The 20,867-nt window shown below is 59.2% G+C and overlaps 1 protein-coding gene across 2 annotated transcripts in view; it reads right to left on the bottom strand.

Moving 5' to 3' along the window:
* FRMD5 (FERM domain containing 5) overlaps nucleotides 1-20,226 on the bottom strand; it is a 60,966-nt gene extending 40,740 nt beyond the window's left edge. Inside the window, exon 1 of one of the 2 annotated variants that reach the window (XM_071441086.1) lies at nucleotides 19,902-20,226. In XM_071441086.1, the coding sequence (XP_071297187.1) occupies nucleotides 19,902-20,003 (102 nt within the window). In that variant the 5' untranslated portion in view covers nucleotides 20,004-20,226. The remainder of the gene's footprint in view (nucleotides 1-19,901) is intronic. The other variant, XM_071441085.1, reaches the window with a different exon arrangement.
* Nucleotides 20,227-20,867: the final 641 nt, after the last annotated feature.

Consider the following 20,867-nt stretch of genomic DNA (forward strand, 5'->3'; position numbering starts at 1 on the left):
GCAGGTAGCTGTATTTTGTGCTTGCACTGCATCCCTGCCTGCTGCCGGGGATGGAAGTGGCTGCTCTGGGAAAATCAGGAGACAAAGGTTAATCCAGCAGCTGAGGTGCTGATGCTGGTGTGAAGATTACAGGCCTGGCAGGATCTGCGGGCTTGGCTCTTCTTTCATGGATCCCCCAAAATCAAAAGCTGCTTTGAAAATTCTAGAATGGCTGTGCCTTAGCCTGGGCCTCGCTGTGGGCATCTGATGGTTCCATTTCTGCAGCGTCTGGTGCAGCCCCACTGCCCCGGAGCTTTGGGACCTGCATCTCAGGGAAGCTGTGCCCCTTCTTCACCCCCCTCAGTGGGGATCAGCCCCTGCCCACGCGTGGCAGGTCCCTGCAGGGCTGTCCCTGCTCCTGTTCCCCACGGCACGGCACAGCATGGCACGGCATGGCATGGCACAGCATGGCACGGCATGGCACAGCATGGCACGGCATGGCATGGCACAGCATGGCACGGCATGGCACGGCATGGCACGGCATGGCACGGCTTCTGTGTGCTGGGCACGGCTTCCCTGTGCCAGGAACAGCTTCCCTGTGCCAGCCAGGCAGCTCTGCTGATGCCCATTAGCTCTAATGGGAAGCTACAGAGCCATTCCTTCCCATCAGGGCTAATGGGCACGGCAGGGATAACAAGGATAACAGTGTGGTTACCTCGGCCGAGCCACAGCGGCTCCCCAGCAGCTCAGGAGCCAGCAGGGTCACAAGCCACGGCCTCATTTCCCGGGAGATGGAGCCAAATTAGTCTGTGCATGGACTGGGGAAGCAGCTCCTTACAGCAGGATGATGCATTGGAGCACAGAGACACCTCCCGAGGCACAGCCCTGGGGCAGCCCTGGGCAGCTCTGGGACAGCCCTGGGGCAGCCCTGGGACAGCTCTGGGACAGCCCTGGGACAGCCCTGGGACAGCTCTGGGGCAGCCCTGGGACAGCCCTGGGGCAGCCCTGGGACAGCCCTGGGACAGCCCTGGGACAGCTCTGGGACAGCCCTGGGACAGCCCTGGGACAGCTCTGGGGCAGCCCTGGGGCAGCTCTGGGACAGCCCTGGGGCTGCTCTGGGACAGCTCTGGGACAGCCCTGGGACACTCCTGGGACAGCTCTGGGACAGCTCTGGGACAGCTCTGGGACAGCCCTGGGACAGCCCTGGGACAGCCCTGGGACAGCTCTGGGACAGCCCTGGGGCAGCTCTGGGACAGCCCTGGGACAGCCCTGGGACAGCCCTGGGACACTCCTGGGACAGCTCTGGGACAGCTCTGGGACAGCCCTGGGACAGCCCTGGGACAGCCCTGGGACAGCTCTGGGACAGCCCTGGGGCAGCTCTGGGACAGCCCTGGGACAGCCCTGGGACAGCCCTGGGACACTCCTGGGACAGCTCTGGGACAGCTCTGGGACAGCCCTGGGACAGCTCTGGGACAGCCCTGGGGCAGCTCTGGGACAGCCCTGGGACAGCCCTGGGACAGCTCTGGGACACTCCTGGGACAGCCCTGGGACAGCCCTGGGACAGCTCTGGGGCAGCTCTGGGACAACCTGGCAAAGTCTCCCCCTGGCACGGACAGCACTGCACCCTGCAGCCTCCTGCAGATCAGAGCCTGGAATTTTCTGGCCCTGGGAGAGCCCTCTGGGCAGCTGGAGGGAGGAATGCAGGCAGCAGAGACACAAAGGGAGCACTCTTCTCACTCCAGCATCCTGCTCCAGCATCCTGCTCCAGCATCCCACTCCAGCATCCTGCTCAGTACCCACTCCAGAATCCCACTCCACTATCCCACTCCAGTACCCACTCTGCCATCCCACTCTGCCAGAGCAGCTCCTTCCCACTGTCCAGGCAGCAGAATGGAGACTCTTTTTGTCCACTTGTTCCACACGATTCACCTTCACTCCCAGTCGATCCCCTGCACCTACTGGGTCAGGAAAGGATTTTCACATTTCTCTCCCCTCACAAACACAGGAGGTGCTTCCCATGCTCAGGATGGAGCCCAATCTGCTCTCTGGAGCAGTTTGCAAAGCCTAAATCCCGATCCTCCCCGAACATCTTGGATTCTGAACAGAAACTTGGTTGTTTCTGGGTCTGCTTTGAAGTGCGGGTTCCACGAGAAGCGTTTGCAGCATGAGAATGAGGATTGTGTAACGATTTCTCCTGGAGATAAGGCTCTGCAGGAGCTGCCAGCCGGGAGCACTGGCACCGATGGAATTGGCAGGGGAGGAGCCCAGCCTTGGGAATTTTTTCTTTGTAAGTGTTGGTATTTCATAATAAAGATTGTGATTACTAATCCTAGGAAAATAAAGCAGCTGAAGAGGCTTCCTGGTCAGATCTGGGCTCGCAGCAGCCCGTCCTGGCCTGGAGGCTGGCACTGCTGCTTGGCAGGCTGAGCCAGAGTCTGCTCACATCCAGCATCCCGGGGGCTCTGGGAAGGGTCCAGGATGAAACCCAGGAATGCTCCCTCCTTCTCCTTCTTCTCCTCCACACACTCACCATCCTCATCCCCAGGAATGGGACCCTGCACTCCCAGCCCTTTTCTTCTCCCCCTCCCCATTCCAGAAGGGAACCCAGACCCCCATTTCCCTTTACCCACCTCATTTCCCTTTGCTGCCCCGGTTTGCAAAGCCCCCTTTGCTTCTCTTCCCTGAGTGCTGTGGTGTTCCCCATTCCCTCCATGCCCCGAATGCCACCCTGTGCCCCCAGGGCTGTCCCCTCCCGGGTGCCACCATGCCCAGCCCAGGCAGGACGTGCTGGGCTCGGAGCTGTGCTGTGAGCCCGGAGCTCTCTGCAGCTGGACACCAGCAGGGAGAGCTCCTCTCCCCAGCATTCCCCACCCCAGCCCATCTGCAGCTTTCTGGACAGTGATGGCTGGTTTTGTCCTGGTTCTGTCCTGTTTTTGGGATCAGCTGCCAGCCCAGCTGTGGTGACAGCTCCTACAGCAAACCCCCGCCCCAATGCACAGATGGGTCTGGCTTACATGGGGAGAAACTCTTTGGGGAGCTGGCCAGCAGTGCCAGGCCCCTCACCCTGCAGCAGGGCAGGCCCTGGCACAGCCCCTCGAGGGCTCCATGGCATGGGGGCTGGCAGAGGAGGGGCTCTGCCATGGAGGAGCAGCCGGGCGAGCTCTGCCTCCCTGAGCCCTGCCAGCAGTGCCCCATCCCCGAGGCACACGGCCCCGAGCAGCGTGCATTAATTATTGAAGCATCTCGTTAAGCACTGAGCTCATGGTGAGCTCTCCAGCCGCACAGCTGCCTGAGCACTGGCCTTGCTCTCGGTGCCAGGGGATCCCAGCTCCCCCAGTGTCACACACATCCTTCATGGAAACCCTTTCCTTAGCATTGTTCCTCCTGAGAAGCTGAGAGGCCTCAGGGACAAAATGTACCCAATGGTTATCTGCTGCTGTGGAATGCAACAGGTGCAGCTGGGATTGGGCTCGTGTGGTTGTTTCTAATTCATGGCCAATCACAGTCCAGCTGCCTCGGACTCTCTGTCCGAGCCACAAACTTTTGTTATCCTTCTTTCCTATTCTATTCTTAGCCAGCCTTCTGATGAAACCTTTTCTTCTATTTTTTTAGTATAGTTTTAATGTAATATATATCATAAAATAATAAATCAGCCTTCTGAAACACGGAGTCAGATCCTCGTGTCTTCCCCAACCCAAGAACCCCTGTGAACACGGGGACATAAATCCTTCCCTGGCAGGGTGGGCAGGCCCTGGCACAGGTGCCCAGAGCAGCTGGGGCTGCCCCTGCATCCCTGGCAGTGCCCAAGGCTGGGGCTGGGAGCACCTGGGACAGTGGGAGGTGTCCCTGCCACGGCAGGGGTGGCTCTGGGTGGGATTTAAATCCCTTCCAACCCAAACCATTCCAGGATTCTGCAGTTCCAGGGTTCTCTAACCATCATCCAGTCTCAGCAAGGAGTTCAACCATGGAGCAAATACCAAGAGCTGTTTGTGCACCTGAATCCTCCTCAAACACAGTTAAATCTCTGATGCCCTCTGGGACTTTTCTGTCTACATCTTAAAACACCCCCTGGTTACTCCTGTGCTGGAAGCAAACCATCCCCAGCCCTGTCAGGCTGTGGCCAGAGGAATTCCCTGTCCTGCTGTAAACCCCACTAATTCTGCAGCATCCTCCTGGCTCTCCTCAGCCAGGGGACGTGGGATTGGCTGCAAATGCCACCAGGGCTCTCTATTTAATCTGAATTTTGATGTTTATGTTTAACCTCGCCTCTCTGTGCAGTGACTGCACTGAATCACCTCGGTCTGATTAATTCCTGGCTTGTTTGGAAGGGCCCATGTGTTGTTGTCCACATTCCCTGGAAAGGCTGTGTGGGCGAGGGCCACAGATCCACCATCCATTTCATCCATTTGCACAGACAAATGGCTCATTTTAATGGGCACACACGGAATGATTAACTGAATTCTTACCCCCAAAGCACCCGTGGAGCTGGGGGATCCTCCTCCCCACATTCCCACCCATGGGAGCAGGTGTCAGCAGCTTGTCACTGTGATGAACTGGAGAGTTCCTGTCAAGGACTTAAATCAACCACTTTGGGCTTTTCCAGGGAGGTTAATCCACTCCAAGGCAAAGAAAATATTTATGTCTCCATCTTTAACCCAGTTTGGTGCTGAGGTAGACCCAACAGCTCATGATCCAGAGGTGCCTGAAGCCAAGCAGGGCCTCTCCCCTCTCCCTTGCTCTCATGGCTGGTGGTGGATGAGAAACTGGTCCAGCTCCTCCACAGCACAAGAAAATCTCTTGTGAGTCCTGGATCCAATTAAAATTATTTCAGGCTTAATGATCCAAGCTGCTGCTGGTGATGGAGAAGCTTGCTGCTGTGTGAGCTCCTCATTTCCTGCTGTCCCTCTGAAGGCAGCCAGAGAGGGCAGGGATGGAGCTGCGCTGCTCCAGATGTGCAACACCCAGGGAGCGGGTCTGGGATCACACTGGGTGTGTAACAGGGATCACGCTGGGTGTGTAACAGAGATCACACCCTGTGTGTAACAGGGATCACGCTGGGTGTGTCACAGGGATCACACTGGGTGTGTCACAGGGATCACACTGGGTGTGTAACCAGTGTGAGATCACAGCCTGTGTATAACCAGGATCATGTCTGGGATCACAGCCTGTGTGTGCACAAGTTTCTGTGTCTCCAGTTTAATGCAGGAAAGGTTCTGCCTGTCTGTTCCAGTTACATCAGAGTGGCTTTCACCAGGGATTAGTGCAGCCCTGCTAAAGGAAAGGGATGCTCCAGGAGAGCTGCAGGAACACAAATGGAGTTAAACCTCTGGGACACCTGTGGGCGCAGGGAAAGCAGTGCAACTGGCACTGGTCTGTGTGCACACTGGTTTGTAGCACTGGTCTGTGTGCACTGGTGCACTGTGTGCACTGGTTTGTAGCACTGGTCTGTGTGCACACTGGTTTGTAGCACAGGTTTGTGTGCACACTGGTTTGTAGCACAGGTTTGTGGCTGCCCCCTTCCATCCCTGGATGTATCCCAGGCCAGGCTGGACAGGACCTGGAGCAATGTGGGAGGGTGGGAGGTGTCCCTGCCATGGCAGGAGTGGGACAGGTGAGCTTCAAGGACCTTCCCAGCTCCAGCCATTCCATGATTCTCTGATTATTTTAACCACAAACAAACCCTCTGATCGGATTTTCTCTCTCTGATGTGTTATTTGTCCTACCAAAACCATGAAGGGGCTCAGACCAGTGTGATTTACGCACACAGATGGGACAGGCAAATAAAGGCGGGGAGGTTCCTCATCCCTGGCCCCAGAGAGGGGTGGCTGATGTCCTCAGCCACCACGGGGCCATCCCAGGGGCAGTGCTTGCAGAAGGGCCCCTGGTCCCCCCAGAGCTGCTGGGAGCTGCAGCTCTGCTCAAGGAGACGCTGCTGCTGACACAGCAGGAAGAGCTGCAGCCCGGGTGCAGAGTGTGCTCCTGTGGAGGAGATGCACTGCAGCAGGGCCGGCTTCCTACCCACTGCAACCCTGCAGGATTGGGGCTCAAACCGCCCAGAGTCCCCTTTAGGGGCTCTGAGCTCTCCCTGGAGCCTCTCCTCTCCAGTGAGCACCCCCAGCTCTCCCAGCCTGGCTCCAGAGGGGCTCCAGCCTGGAGCAGCTCCATGGCCCCTCCAGGCTCACCCCAGCAGCTCCAGATCCTCCTGCCCTTGAGTCCCGAGCTGTGGCAGCTCCCAGCCTGCAGAGAGGATCCCTCAGGGTGCTGCTCTGCAAAGGGAGGCCGGGCCGAGGCTCCATCCTGCCCTGTCACCACCTGCCCTGGTGAAAAGCAGCTCTGCCCCTCGGCCACCCCTGAGGGTGATCCATTCCCAGCTGCTGGGAGCAGGAAGGCAGAGCAGAGACCGAGTATCACACACCCCTGACCTCTGGGAGCCCCCAGGGGCTGTGCCAGCCCCTCATCAAGGATGCGACCCCGCTTCACCGGGCTCCAGAGGGCGGTGCTGGGTGTGATATCGCTTCTCCATCACCGAGAGCGCCGAGCTCGGCCCGCAGAGCCCCAGCTCCATTAGGGCGGCGTTTGCTCCATTAGGCTCCTGCGAGGCACAAATTGCCGGGTAAGTGGCAGAGGAGGTGGCCCTGTCACTCTGAGCGCCGAGGAGCGGCAGGTCCCGTGTCTGGGGCGTGCAGAGGGGATGGAGAGGGAAGACAGCCGTGCCTGGCAGCGGGAGGAGCTGGGATCCCCCTGGCACGGCTGTGCCTGGAGGGATGCTCTGCTGGGGGACAGTGCCCACAGCTCCCCAGAGCCAGCCCCACAGCACGGGCTCTGCTGTCATTGGCACCCCTGGCAGTGCCACTGCACACTGCCACCCCCATTCTTTAAGATTTTCTAAGCTTTCTGATGTTTATATTCTTGTAGCAAACTTTCTCACACGCTTTCTGTAAATAACTCATTGTTTTGCATTCTTTTATGGAGGAGGAGAAATTGGATGGGCTGTTGGTTTGTGCAGTGTCATTGGAGAGGTGGCACTGTCACCCTCCAATCCAGTGTCACTTTTGGAAATCTATAAATGCTGGAGTCAGAAAATAAACTTCCCTTTCTTCACCTTGAGAGCAGCGCTGTGTGCACCTGTGTTGTTTGGTGCCCTACAGTGACATCACACCGCAGCTGCAGGCTGTGCTTTGGGGTCTGGGGTAAACCAAAGTGATGATTGAGGGAGAAAGCAGCCCTGCATGAACAGCTCCCCGTGCCCTCTCCAGCAGACACGTTCGTGAGTGTTAATGACAGTGAAGATCCCACACAGCCAGGGTGATGGAACACAGCATTAACCAATTAGAAAATAGAAATTTGATGTCCTGGCCTGTGACCCCACACTCTGGAACATGCACAGGTACCAGCACATCCCCAAAAGAGCGGGGAGCACAAGCACCCTGCAGGGCAGGATGTGCTCCTGTGCAGGGCAGGATGTGCTCCTGCCTCCTCCTCCTCCTCCTCCTCCCGCTGTGGGGCTGGGGGACCGGCCTGATCCTGCCACCTGAGCACACCAAACACTGCCTGCCACCAGGTGAACACACCTGGGTGCAGGTGAACACACCTGGGTGCAGGTGAACACACCTGGGTGCAGGTACACACACCTGGCTGCAGATACACACACCTGGCTGCAGGTACACACACCTGGCTGCAGGTACACACATCTGGGTGCAGGTGAACACACTTGGGTGCAGGTACACACACCTGGCTGCAGGCACACACACCTGGGTGCAGGCACACACCTGGCTGTAGGTACACACACCTGGCTGCAGGTACACACACCTGGCAGCAGGTGCACACACCTGGGTGCAGGCACACACACCTGGCTACAGGTGAACACACCTGGCAGCAGGTACACACCTGGCTGCAGGTACACACACCTGGCTGCAGGTGCACACACCTGGGTGCAGGCACACACACCTGGGTACAGGTGAACACACCTGGCAGCAGGTACACACCTGGCTGCAGGTACACACACCTGGCTGCAGGTGAACACATCTGGCTGCAGGTACACACACCTGGCTACAGGTGAACACACCTGGATACAGGTACACACACCTGGGTGCAGGTACACACACCTGGGTGCAGATACACACACCTGGCTGCAGGCACACACCTGGGTGCAGGTGAACACACCTGGGTGCAGGCACACACCTGGGTGCAGGTGAACACACCTGGATACAGGTACACACACCTGGGTGCAGGCACACACACCTGGGTGCAGGTACACACCTGGCTGTAGTTTTGGGGACAGTGCAAGCTGCCTTAAGGAGGAGCCCTGGGATTAGAGGGGAAAGGCTCAGCTCGGGAGATCAGCCCTCTGCTGCTCAAAGGCACATTGAGCCGGACAAAAGCACTCTCCTGCTTTATATCCTCAAGATGGTATCGAGTTCGTTAGGAAGATGGAACGGCGGGAGATGTAATTTACCTATTTCATACAAGCACTGGATATTCTGCAACAGGGCAGATTGATTTATGGAGCTGGGAGGCAACGCCGTGCTCCCAGGGATTGTTTATTGACCCAGAGAGGGCAAAGGCCCCGTGGGGAAAAGGGGGTGCAGCCTGCCCCAGCAGCCCCCCAGAACCAGGGAGAGGGTGGGCAGAGCAGGGGCACCAAGGAGGGGATGGGCACCAAGGAGGGGATGGGCTGAGATGGGCACCAAGGAGAGGATGGGCACCAAGGAGAGGCAAGAAGAGGATGCCCAGGGCAGGGATGGTCTCCCAGACAGCCTCTGGTAGGGCACAGCTTGGCAGAGGGTGGCCCTTCCTCAGCCAAGGTCACCATTCCTGTTAGGATAACCCCCAGCTATGGAACAATGCTTTAAAATGAGGCTTTGAGGAAAGGAAACAGATTCAAACGTTCTTTTACAGCAAACTCTTCCCTGTGAGCGCAGCGAGGGCTGGCGCAGGGCAAAGGGCCTGCCCACACTCACGGGGAGGATTCCCCCCAGTGTCCCATCCATCCCTGCCCTCCGGGTGGGATCCGTTCCTGTGTCCTGTCCCCATGTCCCAGCCCCTGTCCCTCGGCCCCGCCGTGCCCTTTGTCAGAGCACAGCGCCGTTTCTCAGGAGCGCTCCCTGTCAGCCGAGCACGCCCTCTCCGGCTCTTCCCACCAGAGGTAATTACCTTAAGAGCTCATTAGGGCCGCAGGATGTGCGGCTGCTGCCTGGAAATCGGCCTCTATTTTTATCCTGTCAGAGTAAAACGGGGCAGATTGACAAGAGCCGTCCCTCCGGCAGGAAGGCAACTGGCTTGCTACAAATGACTATTTTTTTTTGGCTAAAAAACCAATTCCTGTCCCTTCTAAGGAGGTGGAACATCCCTGCCGGCCTGGCCCCAGCCCCAGCGCTGCCTCTGGGGCATCCTGGCACAATTCCAGCTGCCTGGGCAAGCACAGGGTGCCCCCTGCACCTGCAGGGATCCTGCATCCCAACCCGGGGCTGCAGCACCTGGCTGCTGGGCAAGGCCCCTGCTTGCACCAAGGGGCTCTCCATGAACAGAGCCCAAGAGTTCTTCCCAAACCCCAGCCATAAACCTGCTCCCCACAGCCCCTGGGCACCCCCACGGCCCCTGGGCAGATGCTCCCAGAGCCTCTCCAGCAGCAGGAGCAGAGCAGGAGGATGTCAAACACGCTGGAGATGTGTATGGATTGCAAGGCCATAAATATTTGAAGGGGCTGAGTGAGCCTGTTCTAACGCTGTGCAAGCTCCAGTGCCCCTCAGCCCTTCCCTTGGCCAGGATGCCAATCCCTGTGGCTCCCTGAGTGTCCAAATAAAGACCAGGGTAATTGCAGCACTTACAGGAGTGCTGTGGTGGGGCCTCTGCAGTTTATCAGAGGGATTTTTTTCCCAAGCACACCTGAAAGGAGCCAGAAGCACTCAGCCCTGCCGTGCCTGCTCCGTGCAAAGCTTCTGTGCTGCCAGGCTGCTCACCTGGAAGAGTGCAGCAGCCAAAGGGCTGTAACTCCTCTGCTGGGGAATGGGAACAGCTCCTGTGGGGGCTCTGACAGCCAGCACCCCCAGAGCACACCCTGGGGATGGCACAGCTCCATTATTGCTCCGTTGGATCAGTTTGGTATGGGCGCCTTGCTCCTGCCCAGGACAAAGCCCAGGTGTGGAGCTGGGGTTCCACGGAGGGGCTGTGCTCCTGCCTGGAAGTGCAGATTCCACCTGGAGGTGCAGAAATCTGTCAGCAAAGCAGAAACCACAGGCAGACAAAAGCCCCATCGTGTGCTCCAGGGGTCTCGACAGGCTGGGGAATCATCCCCGGCTGCTCTGGGGTTGGTACCAACCTGCACAGGGGAGCAAGGCCAGCCTGAGAGCACACGGGGAATAAATGCTGGGGGAGAAAGCAGGGACAGCAGCGACAATGGCCACAGGGAGAAAAGTCTGTTTGGATCTAGGAGAAGAACTGTAATGCTGAGGAGGGGCTCAGGATCCCCGAGATCTCAGCAGGGACTTGGTCCAAGGGAGCACCTGGGGAGGAGGGAGGTCTGACAGGACCAGGGCGAGGGCTGGGGCCAAGGCTCAGTGCCACAGTGCCAGGGGGGCACCGTGTCCCTGTGCAGATGGAGAGCAGGGGCTGGCACAGCCGGAATGCTCCCACCACGCCTCCATGCCCTGCTCCTGCTCCACTGAGCCCCAGCCCTCCCCTCTGCTCCCGGGCTTCTGCTGCCCCCACAGCTCTTCTCTTCCAATGGCCCCAGGTCCCAAAAACACTCTGTTCTCAGTCCACACTTCCTTTGGAAAGCCATTTTTACTTGCAAGCCAGAAATATTAGTCAGCAAACTATACAGTGCAAGGCTAATGAGAACTAGATCGATTCATGAAAAGTACCTGCTCAGCAAATTTATTATTTTCCAAACATAAGTCTATTGGATTCCAGCTTTTTCCCCCCAGTCCCAAAACACTGCCCATTCCATGAGTTAAGTGTATAAGGGATGGCTGCAATTGCTGCCTGATCCATGTATTCTTAAAGCCTCTTTCCAGCTCCAGAATGGCTGACTCAATTTTTGTCATTTTTTTATTAAAGAAAAATCCCCAACAGGCAGCTGGATGGATATTTCCTTTGGGATCCCAGCCTGTGTTCCAGGGTAAGAGCCACTATAAACCCTCTGAAAAACACAAGCCCCTCATCGATGTGACAGATATGCCACTATAATTAAAGTCTTTGGCAACAGACATTATGCAGCCAAAATATTCTATTTTGGGCTGCAGCATTGATCAGATCTTGACATCACACATTAACGAGCTGAGGCCTTGCTGGCTGTGCAAGCTGCTGTTAATCATCATGGAGAAAAACCACCTGGACTGTCTGGTGAGACACCAGTGCCTGCCAGGCCCACCTGCATCCCCCCCTGGCCCAGCCCAGGGGTTTGACCCCGTTCTTTACTGCCAGGTAGGAAAGATTAAAAGATGTGTAAACCTTGAGTTTCCAGTGAGCTGCCCAGTGCAGAGACCTGGCACCGCCAGGACAGGAAAATGGGACTCAGCCTTGGCTTGGCTGTGGTGGGGCTGGGGAACGGAGGGAGGCTCCCAAATCAAACAGCCAAAGAAAGGATGGTAAAATTATCACGGCAAAATTATCCTGATAAAACCATCCGGGTAGAGCCAGCAGTGCCTGCACCTCCCCAGAGGAACCTCCCAACCTTTCCATTTTCCCAACACGAAGCACATGACAAAGAGCCAGGGAGGTTTGCAGGCTGCAGAGGAGCTGTTTCCATTCACAGCAGCTTTCCTGCCAGGACCAGAGGCTGGACGGCCTGGGAACACAAACCCTGCCTGGTTTCCATGAGGAGGACTGGGAGCACGCAGGAATGGACACACAGAGTGGATCCCGTGGCTGAGCACAGCCCTGCCCCACCCTGGGGTTACACAAACCCAGCCCTGCCGCGGCTCTGGTGGGCATCGGCCGCGACAGCCGCTGACTCTGCTGGGCAAAATCAGATTTTCCTGGAGTGCACCCAGTCCCTCCCGGGTAACGGGCTGGAGGAAGCACAATGGCATCTTGTATTCCGTGTGTGCACAATTAACCAAGCTCCTCATGAAATTTCAGCTGCCAAGTCCCTTCTGCAGACAAAGACAATGGCACCCGTGAAGGTGCTTGGAGGGTAATTAATGCCCAAGTGTAATTAAGGGCAGAGCAGGGCCTGCAGCTTTAAAAGGACAATGCAGGAGGGACAAAACGCCCAGCTGATCCCCAGGATCCCATCGGGTCATTCCTCCACAGTCACAGAGGTCCTGGTTTTGCTCAGAAAATAAAGAGCTTTTCTCCACCACCAGCACCTGAAGCCAATTCCCACACCTGCCCTGGCCATGCCTGGGACAACATCAGGCTCCCAGGAGCAGGCATTGTTTGCAAATAGAATTATCAGATCCCAGGATGGTCTGGGTTGGAAGAACCCTTAAACCCACCCAGTGCCACCCCTGCCATGGCAGGGACACCTCCCACTGTCCCCAACATCCAGCCTGGCCTGGGGCACTGCAGGGATCCAGGGGCAGCCCCAGCTGCTCTGGGCACCTGTGCCAGGGCTGCCCACCCTGCCAGGGAACAATTCCTGATTCCCAATATCCCATCCATGCCTGCCCTCTGGAAGGAAACACACTTCCAAGTGATTTATTTTCTGAAGAGGAAGGAGCTGGTCTCCAGGGTCTGGGCAGAAGAGCTGGCACACCTCTGCCAGCCCTGCTCACCTGGCTGCTGCCCCAGCACCCCCTGGCACCCCGACTCAAACCACACAGGCACACACCCTGCTGGGTGACACATTTCATAGGTTCCATCTCAGTTTCAGTATTTTATCCCTGTTTTCCAGGAGTGCCAGTGCTGCGCAGGCTGGCGGAGCTGGGGACGCTCCCTGTGCCAGTGCCCCGAGCTCGGAGCTCAGCCGAGCACAGTGACACAAGCATTTGGTGTCCCTGAGCCCGGCGCACTCGTCCCCTCACACAGCTCGCGTGCTCCCGCCCGCTGCCCTTCACGCTCCTCTTCCTCACGGAGCCGAGGAGCTGTGGCAGGCGCGGGGCTCTGCAGGGCCGTGCTGCTCCCGCTGCTCCTGCCCGGGCACGGAGCCTGCCCGGCCCCAGGTGCTGCTGCTGCTGCTGCTGCTGCCCTGGCAGCCCTGGAATGCCCCAGCGGGGATTCCTGCCTCTGCTGGGCAGACAGGGTGTCTGCCTTGCTGCTGGGGCTGGGCAGCTGCTGGCATCGGGCTGGGAAGAGGGAAACACCTCTTGTGGTGCCACATAAATCGGATTTTACAGAGGGACCAAATGCCACAGTGGGTACAACACTGATGGCAATACAAGGGGAGAGCCCAAAAATCAGGATAGGGTTTATTTTCCTGGGTTCTGAAGCTTCCAACAGGCTCGTAGGAACAGCCAAACCTCAGTAATTTCTGATCCTGTCAGAGGAGGGCATTTAGACCCGCCCTTGGAGCCACCTGTCTAGTGGGAGGTGTCCCAGCCCATGGCAAGGGCTCGGAACAAGATGAGCTTTCAGGTCCCTTCCAACCCAAACCATTTAAAGATTCTATGATTGAGTGATCCCTTGCAGTCACCCCCAGCCCTGGCATGACAAACTCCGGCCCAGGGCAGCCCCAGTGTCCATCAGAGCCTGCTGCCATCTCCTGTGCTGTGCAAGAGCCACAGTCCCTGCACACACTCGCTGCGGACACACCGGCCTCACAGCAATTCCACATCATCAGTGCTCCCCTACTGCTGGAATCATTTACCCTGGAAACGTTTCAAAGAGAAGAGTTTGACCTGAAACCTTCTTATTTGCAGAAACAACTCCAGAGCTTGCTGTAACCAAACAATAATTGGGTTTTCTGCCCACTAACAAGTGGCTGATGGCAGTGGCAGCATTCAGGGCTCTGCCACAGTCCCCAGCCTGACCCCGGGCTCAGGAGGGATTGTCTGCTCTCCACAAAACTGATGGCAAATAAACCCCAGCACTTCCCTCACGCAAACCCTTGTCTGCCTTCTTCCTGGCCTTCTCAGTGGCACATGACACAACACAAAAATAAGCACGAGCCACCCTGGAACATGAAGGGCCCATCAAGGAGCCACCCCATCCAAACCCTGGCACAGGTGCCCAGAGCAGCCGAGCTGCCCCTGGAGCCCTGCAGTGCCCAGACCAGGGTGGACACTGGGGCTGGGGACAGTGGGAGGTGTCCCTGCCATGGCAGGGGTGGCACTGATGGGATTTGGGGTCCCTCCCAGCCCACAGCTCTCGAGGATTCTGCGATGCCCCACACCCTGCAAGGACCTGAGGAGTTTCCACAGACTGAGGGCACCTCCAGCAGGGCCCTGCCCGCCGCCCCTGATGGCATCTCTGGGAGGGTCTCATGCCCACACAGTCCTTGTCCAGCCCACACACGCTTCCAGAGGAGCCGGCTCGGAGGTTTCGGTGGTGTGCCAGGTCACAGAGGGCTCTCAGGAGCTGCCAGAGCCCCTGGGCCCGCACGGGGCAGACCAAGGCATCGTGTGAGTCCTGGCACTGCCGGCACGTGGCCACCGACGTCATCCCCGCGGCCACGGTCCCGCTGGGCTCCCGGAGGCTGACTCAAAAATCAAAAATAAGTGGGCTGCTCACGGCACTCTCAGTATTCCCCAGACGCCTCAAAGAAAGCCTCCTGCTGCACATTACCTAATCCTGACACGACAGAAGGAGCAAATCCCTCTTTCCTGGTGCTGTGCTGCACATCCCTCTGCAATGGCATCTCTGTGTGTGTGCACGAGCGTGCGGACATCTACATCTATATCTGACTCTGTGTCTATATTTGCCTTCAGCATCTTCCGCAGGAAAGTGATAAGCAAAGTAGTTCTGTCAGGAAATTGGCTCCTGAGAGGGGAATAGCCGGCGGGTTCACAGCAGGTAACGTTGTAAAACAGGTATGAAAAGTGAACAGAAAACAGACATTTCGGCTCACAGGGAAAGAACAGCAATAGAAATATTTTCCACGGGTTTGCAAAACAACTTGGGGTTTTGCTCCCACTGAATTGTGAGTGAATATTGTCCCCCATTTTCAGTGGGCATTTAGTGGATGTTTTCCTCAGCTGTCTTCTGTATCTTTTGGACATAAATTAAAGAGGAAAAGGAGATGAAATGCTTCTTTGACTGCTGCTTTCCCTTCAAACTCATTGTGCATTTCAGGCAGTTCCCTCCCGAGCCTACAAAACCGAGGGTATGCAAATGCTGGAGCCAGGGGCGAAGGAGCTGCCCCGCCAGCACAACTCACAGAGCCACAGCTGAGCCACAGCGACGGCTTTCTGCTGCAAACACATTTCCAAGGCTATGAATAAAAACATGGCTTTCAACAGCCAGCAGCAAAGCTGTGCTGACGCCTTCAGCCTCTCTGGGACCCGCAGGCCAGAGCACCCCGTGCCCACTGCCCCATCCTGGGGCTCCCCTCTCTGCTCTGTGCTGGGGCTGCTCGGGGGCTCTGGAGGACCAGGAGAGCAGGGGATGCTCGCAGAGCCCGGCCCGGCGCTGGCCCTCAGCTTGAGACCCTCAGCCCGGGACCCCCAGCCCGGGACCCCAGCCTGGGACCCCCAGTCCGGGATCTTCAGCCCAGGACCTCAGCCTGGGACCCCCAGCCTGGGATCCCCAGCCCAGGACCCCTAGTCCGGGATCTTCAGTCCAGGACTCTCAGCCAGGGACCCTCAGCCTGCAACCCTCAGCTTGAGACCCTCAGCCTGGGACCCTCAGCCCGGGACCCCCAGTCCAGGACCCCCAGCCCGGGATCTTCAGCCCAGGACCCTCAGCTCAGGATCCTCAGCCCGGGACCCCCAGCCCGGGATCTTCAGCCCAGGACTCTCAGCCTGGGACCCCCAGCCAGGGACCCTCAGCCCGGGACCTCCAGCCAGGGATCCCCAGTCCAAGACCCTCACCCCAGCCCGGGATCCCCAGACAGGGACCCTCAGCCTGAGACCCTCAGCCTGAGACCCTCAGCCCAGGACCTTCAGTCCAGGACCCCCAGCCCGGGACCCCCAGCCCGAGACCCCCATCCTGCCACAGGATGCCGCGTTTCTGCCGATGGCTTTGGCCCCGGTCCTGTCCCCGCACTCGGGCTCCAGCTGTGGAGGGAAGGGAGGGCTCTGGGGCAGACAGACAGAGAGACAGACGGACGGACGGACACTCAGCCGGGCGCAGAGCCCCTGGGTGCTGGCGCTGCCGGGGGTGGCCCTGTCCCCCTGCGCGTCCCCGTGCCCGGGGCTCCGGGCGGAGCCGCCCCCGCGGAAGCTGCGGTCTCCTAACCTACTTCCCGGGAACGGCAATTGGAAACTCTCCGAAGATAAAAAGATAATGAACAAATAACCTTCACTGCCACAAACCCCAGCTCCCCTTTGTGCTGCTGCCTGATATTAATGATGCTGTCAGGGCTCCTAAAGAACTCCGTGCTCCAAGTGGCAAGCAGGGGGTTTGTCCCAGAGTGCAGCCAGGAGCTCGCTTTCATTTCTTCCCAATCTCAGGCAAGAAAGTTCTTACATTCTGCATCTAGGAAACCATATATTTATTTTCTCACATCTCCGCGTTCCTGTCGTTCTACTGGGGTTTGAAACAAAACACCACTGTCTTTTCAGGAAAACGCTTGATGCATCGAGCAACGGCAAATCATTAATTATTTCGAGCCTTTTATGCCACCACTGACACCACAGTGAAGAATTTAAAACATTTCCTCAGACAAGCAACTCACTGACAGCAAACCACAGCCTTGCTGGGTGTTTCAGGGCTCTTTGCATGCCGAGGAGCCTGGCCAGCAGGAGCACGAGGGGCGAAACTCCCGTTAAACACTCAGCCACACCGGCCCCTCACCACGGAGACGAGCCAAACGCCTTCAGGAATGGGGAATGGCTGCCCCTCTCTGGGAGCCCCCCCTCCCCGGGGACACCTCTGGGGACAGTGACACCCGTGGCCAGGGTCCCCATGCCCACAGGTGACATGCCAGGGGATGGGGCAGGGATGGGCAGCTGCCTTCCCACATCTGGCGGACCCCAAGCACAAACCACCACCTCCATTGCCTGAGGAGGGGCCTTGTGGGCCTGTGGCACTGTCAAACGTCAGCTTTTCCTAGCCAAGAGCCCAACATCTTGATGTTCAGGCAGCTGCTGCAAGTCCCCAGGTGCTGGCAGGGCTGAGGGCCCAGCTCTGCTGCTGGCAGACATGGACCAACCCAGACAAATGCTGGGACAGCAGCTTCCCCAAAGCAGCAAACACTGAAATTCACAAAAAACCTCATGACAAAAGGTTCATGGAGGTGCCAACCCTATTGCCCCGACCCACCGCACCCCACTCCCTGCGCTCGTGGCATTTCTGTCCCTCCAACAGCATCTGGGGGGCCCCAGGGATGAGTCCTCAGGCTCCTCTGCTTGCTTGGATGGGCGGTTCAGGAGTGAAAATTCGGGAGAAAAATGAGGAAGGATTCATCCCAGCTCAGACAATGAGCTGCTCGTTCTGCATGGGAATATGAACAAAGCAAACCTTGGAAAATCAAATAAAAAAAGGCTTTATTTAGAAGAAGAATGCTCAGGTATTACCAGGCAGCAGCAAACCCCTACTCACACACCTTCATCAAGCACAGCCAGAGGTTAATTTCATGACAGATTTAACCGATGCCATTATCTGAAATGTAAATAAACCTTCTCAAAAATCAGCCCTGCCTCCAGCGCTGCTCCCTCGTCCCCAGCAGCGCAGCCAGGTGACCCAGGCCAGGCTCCAGGGAGGGCAGCGAGCCCGTCCTCATCCCCGCTGCCAGGGAGGACACCCGGGCACAGCAGCAGCACCAAGCACAGGCACAAAGTTCCAGCCCGGCCCCGCCGCCAGACGGATCCGGCACCGCGCGAGAGCCGCGGCTGCCGCTCCGGCCAGGCTCCCCGGATTCCAGCAAAAATAGAAAGACATAAATTACATCCAACAGGCGCAGAACCAGCCGGGGTGAGGAGACACTGTGGATCTGGGCGAGATGTGAAATCTCTGCGCTCGTGAGGGAATGACCTTCAAAACTCATTCAGCGCTCGCAGCCTGCGCGGTGACGGTTCCTCACTTGCGAGACATTACACATTCCTGCTATGTTCTCCCTAATTTCGCATGGACTATAAATACTTGGCTTATAAGGCAGCATGAAAGCGAGCGAGAGCAAACATTTAAGTGGGGTAACCTTGCTTGTCGGGGTAGCAGGAGCAAATTCTCCATCCCTCAGGTCGCGCATGCTAAATGCCAGGAATCCCTGTTTACTATGCTACACGTAAAATATCAACTGGAATATGGGACCGAGTCATATTTTCCTTTAAAAAAACTGACATGCAAAATGACGACACCTTGTCAAATTGTCTTAAGGGCAGGAAATCCAGATTTTTCTGAACTGCTCTGCCCACACTTTCTCTCCCAAACTACAGTTCCCCGTTTAATTAGTATTAAAAACAACCTCTGAGAGACGAATTAGTTTGGCTTATGCAAAATAAACTGGGCTGCTGTTCGAGCCGTTTACTGGGTCACACTTTACAACCTCGGTGGGGGAGGCGATCGGGGACCGGCAGCACTACCACCATTCTTCAGTGGTTTTTGCACAGATCACCCTATTTATCGATTTTAGGCTCTTTAAGCCAAAATGACGGTGCCTCCCATAGCCTGCAGCACCCTTGGTAACCGTCCTTTGGCATTATCACCGGGAGCAGGTTTGTGCCTGGAAATGAAAGGATGTTCACCCCTCCTTGGCATCGCAGGCCAGGGAGAGCTGGGGGCCCCCGAGGCTGGGCGGGGGGAGCTGTTGCTATTGACGTGTTGAGTCACCTTTACTCAAAACTCTGCCCCGAATTTTCCATCGCCCACGGGCTGGGCTGGGGCCAGCCGCCTCCAGCAGCAATCCCCGCGCGTGCGGCTCCGCACAGGTTTTCGTGAGCTCCCTTGCAAGGATGATGCTGACAGCAGGAATGGAGCACAGGAGCAGCCGGAGCCAGGGACGCTTCTCTCAGCCCCCGGTCACACGGTCCCGGTACCGGACTCGCTCCAGCGGAGCCCGGGAGTGCGTTTCCCTAGTTTTCAGCAATACGACACATCCCACGACATCTGCGCCCTGAGCGATGTCCCTCGCAGCCCTGGCAGCACAGGGACACCGGCTGAGGGGCGATGGCCCCGACCACGGGTCCCGGTCCCGGTCCCGGTCCCTCCCGGCACGGGGGAGCAGGGGGCGGCGGATGCACGCCCGTCCCCGCCGCTCCGGACGATTACAAAACCCGAGCGCTCATCACGGCGAGCCGGGCGCTAACGGGGGAGGCAGAGCGGGCACCCGGCCGCGGCGGGGCCGGCAGGGTCTGTCCCCGGCAGCAGCGCCCCGCAGCATCCCTGCCCCGCAGCATCCCTGCCCCGCAGCACCCCTGCCCCGCAGCATCCCTGCCCCGCGGGTCCCCGCGCCCCCTGCCCGCTGCATCCCCCGTGCTCCGCTCGGCACCCACGTCCTCCCCGCGCTGCGCGCAGCCCCCGCGCCCGGCAGCGGAGGGCTCGCCCCGAGCGGCTCGGCGGGGCACGGCCGCGGCTCCCCGGCCCCGTGGCGGCCGTGCCGGGCTGCCCCTGCCCCGCTCCGCTCCGGGGCTGCGGGCACCACCGCGCCGGGGGCGGGCGGGCGGCTCTCCGCGCCATGCCCGCACCCCTCCGCGGCTGGGGGGTCGCGGGCGGAGGGGCTCGGCCCCGGGGCTCTCCCCGCCGCCGGCAGCCGCGGCTCCGGGGGCCGCCGAGAGCCGGGGGGAGGCGGGCGGCGGGAGCGGGGGGGCCGCCTTTGTTGTCGGCGCGGGGCAGCACCGGGCCGCCCCCGCCGCTCCGCTCCTTTTGTCTGCCGGGGCCGGCGGTAGCGGCGGCTGCGGGGGCAGCGCGGCCGCGGTGGCGGTGCCGGCGGCGCGGGGGCTGACCTGGATGGTGCAGGTGTACTCGCTGTCGTCCAGCAGCCGCACGGTGCAGTTGTACTCGCGGTCCAGGTTCCTGCTGCTGCCACTCATCCACCTGCTCAGCATCTTCCCGGGGCGCGGGGCGGCGGGCGCTGCCGAGCCCGGGCTCACATCCCGCTGCCGCCGCGCTGCGGGGCGGTGCGGGGCGGGGCTGTGGGCTCGCCCCCCGCCCGGCTCGGCCCGGCCCGGCCCGGCCCTGCCCCCGCTGCGGGCGGCGCGGAGCGAACGGAGCGGAGCGCGGTGCCCGTGCCCGTGCCCTGCCCGCGCCGCGGCGCTCGGCGGGCGGGAGGAGGCCGGGCCCGGGGGTCGCCCGGCGCCGGTGCGGGGCCAATCTCGGCGCGGCGGCCGTGACGGGCTCCGCCGCAAACCAATGCGGCACGGGCGGCACGGCCCCGCCGCCTCCGCCGGGAGCCCCGCGCGGGAGGGAGCGGCGGCACCGCGGGCGGCACCGCGGGCACCGGCACCGGGGTCCGCACCCCCGGCCGCAGCCTGGCGCCCACCGAGGGGCGCCCCCGCAGCGGGACCAGCGGCGCGGGGTGCCCAGGTCGGTGGCACCGGGCATTGCCGGCGATGCCCAGCGTGGCAGGGGCACCCCCAGCCCAGAGCCCCGGTCAGAGGGGCGGGGGCTGCCCCAGGGACTGTCCCCAAGGACAGCAGGGACTGGGTGTGACCCAGCTGGCCCGCGGTCCCTGCCAAAGGGTCAACCTGTGCCCAGCTCTATTGTCAGAGCCCAATTCCATCACTAGGTTGGAATCGCCTTGGAGGGTTGGCAGCTGCCGTGGTCCTTCCAGCAGAGCCAGCCAAAGTGCCAACGTGTCCCCCAGGACGTGAGCTTGTCCCTTGGTGTTCATTTGTCATGGAAGGAAACCTTTAAATCTCTGGCTTTTGGACAAAATGGAGTCCAAGAGCCATCAGGGCTGATGGGATGCA

The sequence above is a fragment of the Agelaius tricolor genome, unplaced genomic scaffold (genome assembly GCF_023055355.1).
Source record: "Agelaius tricolor isolate 1412-34295 unplaced genomic scaffold, bAgeTri1.0.p SCAF_16, whole genome shotgun sequence".
Taxonomy (NCBI): domain Eukaryota; kingdom Metazoa; phylum Chordata; class Aves; order Passeriformes; family Icteridae; genus Agelaius; species Agelaius tricolor.